General features: G+C 54.2%; 1 protein-coding gene across 1 annotated transcript in view; it reads right to left on the minus strand.

Annotated features, from left to right (window-relative positions):
• Positions 1–861: 861 nt before the first annotated feature.
• Positions 862–5554, minus strand: part of CAMK1G (calcium/calmodulin-dependent protein kinase IG) — a 35035-nt gene continuing 30342 nt past the window's right edge. The window contains exons 9-13 of the mRNA XM_008582259.1: positions 5046–5124; positions 3405–3492; positions 2599–3023; positions 1889–2015; positions 862–1745 (exon numbers count right to left, since the gene is read on the minus strand). Of these exons, the coding sequence (XP_008580481.1) occupies positions 1925–2015; positions 2599–3023; positions 3405–3492; positions 5046–5124 (683 nt within the window). The 3' untranslated portion in view covers positions 862–1745; positions 1889–1924. The remainder of the gene's footprint in view (positions 1746–1888; positions 2016–2598; positions 3024–3404; positions 3493–5045; positions 5125–5554) is intronic.

A 5554-nucleotide genomic window follows, 5' to 3' on the forward strand; every position in this document is an offset into this window, starting at 1 on the left:
GATAACGGTCTGTCTCCCCATCGTCAGGCTTTGTCACTTGTTTCTGCCTTCCATTTGGAGTTCCTGGGTGCTCCTTAAGCCTGGTTGTCCTACTCTGCTCAGTCCATCTTGCTCGTCAACCTCGCTTAGGGAGACAGGGTCCCTCTGCCCCCCGACCTGCCAGGTTCCATCCTTGAGAGACCAGAGGAGAAGTTTTCACCTTTAAACAGAGATCCAGCTCCTCGTTTACAGATGAGGAAACAGAAATCCAGAGAAGGAAAGTAACGTGTCCAAATTCACACAACTCCCAGAAGCAGGACTAGGACTAGAATCTATGTCTCTTGGGGATCGCAAGGAGAGGTTGTAAATGGATGTGTGTGTGTGTCTGTGTGAGCGAGTGTGTGTGCGTGTGTGCATGTGAAATATAAAACGGTGTGAGCATTTGCATGCTGACCATGGCCCGGGCACTGTGCTGGCATTCTTCTACATTAACTTCTTGGTTGTTATTAGCCACTTTAATTATTTGCTGAGCACTGTGCTGGACGCACCCTCTGCATTATCTCATGATGTTGGAGGTGCTGTTATTCCCATTGGGTGAGTCAGGAAACTGAGGCACAAAAGGCTAAGTAACTCACCCAAGGTCACAGATGTGGCAGGTCAGGGCAGAGCAGGCCTACAAACTCACGGTCATCTAGTACAGCCGTTAAGAGAGTGCATGCTGGGGCCAGGCTGCCTGGGCTCCAACAGAACCTGTCCCAAGGCTGGTGGGAATCGCGTCCCTCGGGTCCCTAGGGGCCGGTGTGCTCCCTAGTGCTTCCCACTCCACACAGGCTCAGAAGTCCCTGAGGTGCTTCCGACTTTGAAAGAACCAAATGAAGCCTCATAGAGAAAAATATGTCCATTTTATTAAGCACAACACCGAGCATGAAGCCGGAGGGGATGGGGGCAAGAAAACTGGGGGAGGACGACGTGCCTGTCTTCTGTGGAGAGAAAGGGGAACAGAGGCAGGATTCAAATTCCCGGCTGAAATTAAAACAGCCGACATCCAGTGTTTACTGACTCGGGCGTGTGTGTGGAGGGCACGTGGCCGGGATGAGAATTCCTTACTAGCCATGGATTTCTTTCCTTGGAGGGTGTGGCACTGCTTTTAGCTTGGGACAGGGAGGGAGGGTCAGACATGTGCCAGGGTAGGCTGGCTGGGTCTCAGCGTGGCTGGGGCTAATTCTGGAGCTCAGGATCGGGACTCTGAGGGCGCCCAGGCAGACCCTGGGAGCTGCCGGTCACTCATGCACACGGGCAGGCAGCTCCATGCACGAGCCCATTCTGGCCGTGAGGATGGAGGCCCGAGAACAGCAGTGACAGTGCAGAGAGTGGGAGTCTGGGCAGATGCTCCATATGGCTTTGCTTGGAGAAGGTGGCACAGCCTGGCCAGCCCATGAAGCTTTTCACAACAGACAACACAGACTCAGGCGAGAGCTATGCATGGACACTGCACAGAGCCACGGCACGCAGGGTGTGGGGCACAGAGCAGGCAGGTCAGGGAGACCTGGAAGCCAGTGGAGGCCGCTCCCCCTGCCCACAGCTTCCACGAGGCCTCCACGCCCTGGGGCTCCCCACAGGCCTCCTGTGAGGCTCTGCCCCCGTGGCACAAGCTGGTGCCTCTGGCCAGAAACTGCTCCTGCCAAGCCCTGATACCCTTCCTCCCCTTCCTCCTCCTGCCGGGAAGACACCAGGTTTGGAAGGCAGAGAAGAGTTGAACTTCTCTCCTGCAAAGAAAAGGGTCGGAGGTGAGGGTGGGGCTGCCACATCTGGCCCCCTCAGATCCCAGCATTTAGAGTCTGGGATGGGACTGTCCTCTGGGACAGAAGCTTGCCCCAAGACCTGGCCCTCCCACCTCTGGTCCCCTCACCTGAAAAGTACAGTGACACAGCTCAGCCTCCAGGGATCACATAATGAGACAGACTCCAGTCTGTCCTGCCCGGCAGTGGGAGCTGCTGCCGGCTTTGACTGGCACCATGACCTCTGATTTGAAATTCCTAGAAAGGAAGTGGAGAGACAGCTTTGAAGTATTTGGGGAAGGAAGAAGAGCCAGCGGGGGCTGGGGGCGGCGGGTAAGTTCTCTGTGCCTGTGGCAGCTGCTCGGCTCTCCCTTCATGGGGTTCAGAAAGTACCAGCTCCTGCAGAAAAGGCAAACAAGACAACCAGGCCCCTCACCCCCTACCCCCCAACAGAGAGGCCCTGGGAACTCAGGGAATCCAACGCTCACCACTCACGTATACCCAGTTTTCTGTGACCTTTTGTTATCTCTGTTGCTTTACTAAACTTTTAAAGTGCCTCTGTGAGGCAGACTGAGCGGGCAAATACAAATCAACCCATTTTACAGATGAGCAGACTAGGAACAGAGATAGTCACTGCCTTGTCAATGGCCTCACGGCTAGTGAGCGGTAGGGACAGGGCTGCAAGCGTTTCCCCTGACCCCTGCTCTGGGGCTCTTCCCACCCTAGAAGGCTGCCCACGAGCGGGAGAGCCATTCTGTCAGTTTCTTTCAGTCCCGTTGCCCGAGTTCTTTCAGACCAGGCTGAGCAGCGTAGGGCTCTGTCTCTGGCTGAAAGTACGTACTGTTTTCTGTTGCTCTTCTTGAGGAGAGTGGGCTCGGAGCAGTAGGACGACTTCCCTTTGTTCCCAATGCTCAGGCAGCTGGAGCAGCAGCCACAGGGCCCGGTGGCCAGGGGCCCTTGGTGCATGGGCACCAGGCTGCTGCTGATGCGCAGGGAGCCATTGACCAGGCAGTTGAGGGACCTGCCAATGGGGGCAGCGGGCCGGATGCTGTGTAGGCAGGGCAGCCGGGGCAGTGCAGGGAGTGCCACAGTCTGGTCCAGGGCGGGGGCCTCGGTGATGGCAATCTCAGGGGAGCGGGGTCTGGAGGCTTCTGAGGCTTGAGTGACAGGCAGCCTGTTCTCCAGCCCCGGGCGTGCGGCCGGGCTGTGCAGGTTCATGTGCAGCTTCCGCATGTGGTGCACTACGGCTGCTGCGTTGAAGGCTTGCTGAGGGGACACGGGAGCAGCTGCTGGCCTTCTGCAGCCTCAGAGTGCCTCGGCCTCAAGCTTTCCCTTTGCTATGGCCTCTTGAAACCACTTCTGATTTCACAGAGGGTACAGGGAGCTCCAGGGAGCTGGAATACCCCAGGGAAAGCCCTTATGCCAGCCTGTGCCACAGCCCAGCCTCCAGGGGCCCAGAACAGCCTTCCTACCCCCTGGAGAGGACTGCTTACCCTCCACTTGCTCTTAGCAAAGTTTTTCTGGATCTGGAGGCTGACTGATGGATAGATGTCCCGGTGGAGGGCTGTGTTTCCGTCAATGCTGTGCCACAGCCCAGCCTCCAGGGGCCCAGAACAGCCTTCCTACCCCCTGGAGAGGACTGCTTACCCTCCACTTGCTCTTAGCAAAGTTCTTCTGGATCTGGAGGCTGACTGATGGATAGATGTCCCGGTGGAGGGCTGTGTTTCCGTCAATCCTGTGGATGTAGGAGGGGACACCTGGCTACTGGGTGACTAAGGACACTCAGCCAGGAGGTGAGCAGGGGCTGTGCATGTAGGTCCAGGTTAGAGCTGAGTAGAGTGCCCCAGGAGACTGGTGGCCCACAGTAGGAAAGGCTACAACCAGGGCTCTTCTGTCTCCCTGCACAGGTCATAGTGGGCTTATGCTCTGGCAAAAGCAAACCTTGCTGCAGAGCAGTATTGGCAAACTATGGCCTGTGGGCCCAATCTACCCATTTCCTGTGTCTGTAAATAAGGTTTTAATGGAACACAGCTGTACCCATTTATTCAGGCATTGACTGAGGCTGCTTTTGCATGACACCAGCAGAGTTGAGTAGTTGCCACTTAGATGGTATGTCTAGCAAAGCCGAAAATATTTACTATCTGGCCCTTTACAGAAAAAGTTAGTTGACCCTTGCATCAAAGGGTACTTGGGTCATCACCACCCTTTAGCTTAAAATCTTGTTCAGATCCCACCTCCTTCTGGAAGCCCTCCTGAACAAGGCCATCTGATGTAGGCTGCCCCATTCCGGTCCCCTTCGCCTGTTCATCACTCGTCTCTAGGAGTTCCTCAGGCACTTGCTGTGTGCACAGTACTGTGACAGCTACTAAGGGACCCAGAGAAGTAGGAGACATGGGTCCTGATCCCTAGGAGCTTACAGCTTACTGTGCAAGTGTGGGGCGCTGTTTCACACTGTGGACTAGAATAATTCATGGTAAATTGTGCAAACAAGAAAGAGCAGTAAGGAAGTCTGAATGGTCTGCAGGAGTCGGGGGCTTCAGGGCAGTGCAGAGACGGATCTGGATCTTGAAGGATGTTATGTGTAGGACAAGTGGCAGAACTTTCTAGGTGGTGAAAGTGGTATGACCCAAAGTGTAGTTAGGAAAGCTTGGTATATGGTGGGGGTAGGAGAGAGGGCAGGAGAGAAGTATAGCTCTTAGGCCTGTATGCAACAGAGAAGGTATGTGGGAATCCTGGGAGAGGAGGCTGGGGATTCCAGAGGTCAGGCCAGATTAGGGAAAACCTGGACATACGAAGGAATGTAGGCTTGCTGTGGTAGGAACTGGGGAGCTATTGTGAATTCTTGAGCAGTGGAATGACATGGGAAAAAATGTTTCAAGACTTTCTTTTCCTATTTTACCAACTGGTTGCTTTGTGATTATTCTTGAATCACTTCACATGGAAGAGGTTTTGGTCCCAGAGTTCAATGAAGCTCTTAAGAATGGGACAGAGTTGCCAATTCTTGGTGCCTCTCAAAGTGACTGCTTCTGAGTATTGCCCCATCCCGGCGTTGAATGACAGCACCCGCCTGCGTCTGCCTCCTGCACTCGACTGGATAACTCAGCTTCCACCCTTAGGTCAGAATCTGCTCAGTTAAGTGTCATTCACATCTCCACCTGGACCTGAGGCACAGTTGCAGGCTCCGTGCATGTTGCAACAGCAAAGAGCTCAGGACAAGCAGATTCCTGGGAATGCATGATTTGGGGCCCCACAACACTAGGGCTAGAGCCTACCCCATTTCTCACTTACCAGGGGTGATTCAAGGCCTTCTCGCAGGTGTATCGCTCATTCGGGTCCTTCTCCAGCAAGTGGCAAATAAAGTCCTTGGCTAAGGGGAGCAAAGACACAACTAAGGACCAGATTTCGTGACTGATGGAAATTCACTTCCAGGCTCGTGGGTGGCAGTGAATGCATCTTTAGCTAATCTCCCAAAGAGGCAATTTTAAGAGTCTTAAAAGAGAAAAGAATTCAAACCATTTAACAACCCACCACAAACCATCAAAGAAGAGAGGCTCTGAGCAGCGTCACCCACACAGCACTGCAGAAGCATCGCTAGTCACGAGGCACGCATGTGCCTGCATGTCACGTGCGTGTGCACTTGCACCAAAACATGGGCCAGCACAGGCACACGGCCACACATGTGAGAGCTGGCTCCAATTTCCACTTAATGGGCCAACAAACATGTGACGATGCTCCAGCTCCAATTTCCACTTAATGGGCCAACAAACATGTGACGATTGTCATCTCACACACACAGA

Source organism: Galeopterus variegatus, unplaced genomic scaffold (genome assembly GCF_000696425.1).
Source record: "Galeopterus variegatus unplaced genomic scaffold, G_variegatus-3.0.2 Scaffold2550, whole genome shotgun sequence".
In the NCBI taxonomy this organism is placed as follows: Eukaryota; Metazoa; Chordata; class Mammalia; order Dermoptera; family Cynocephalidae; genus Galeopterus; species Galeopterus variegatus.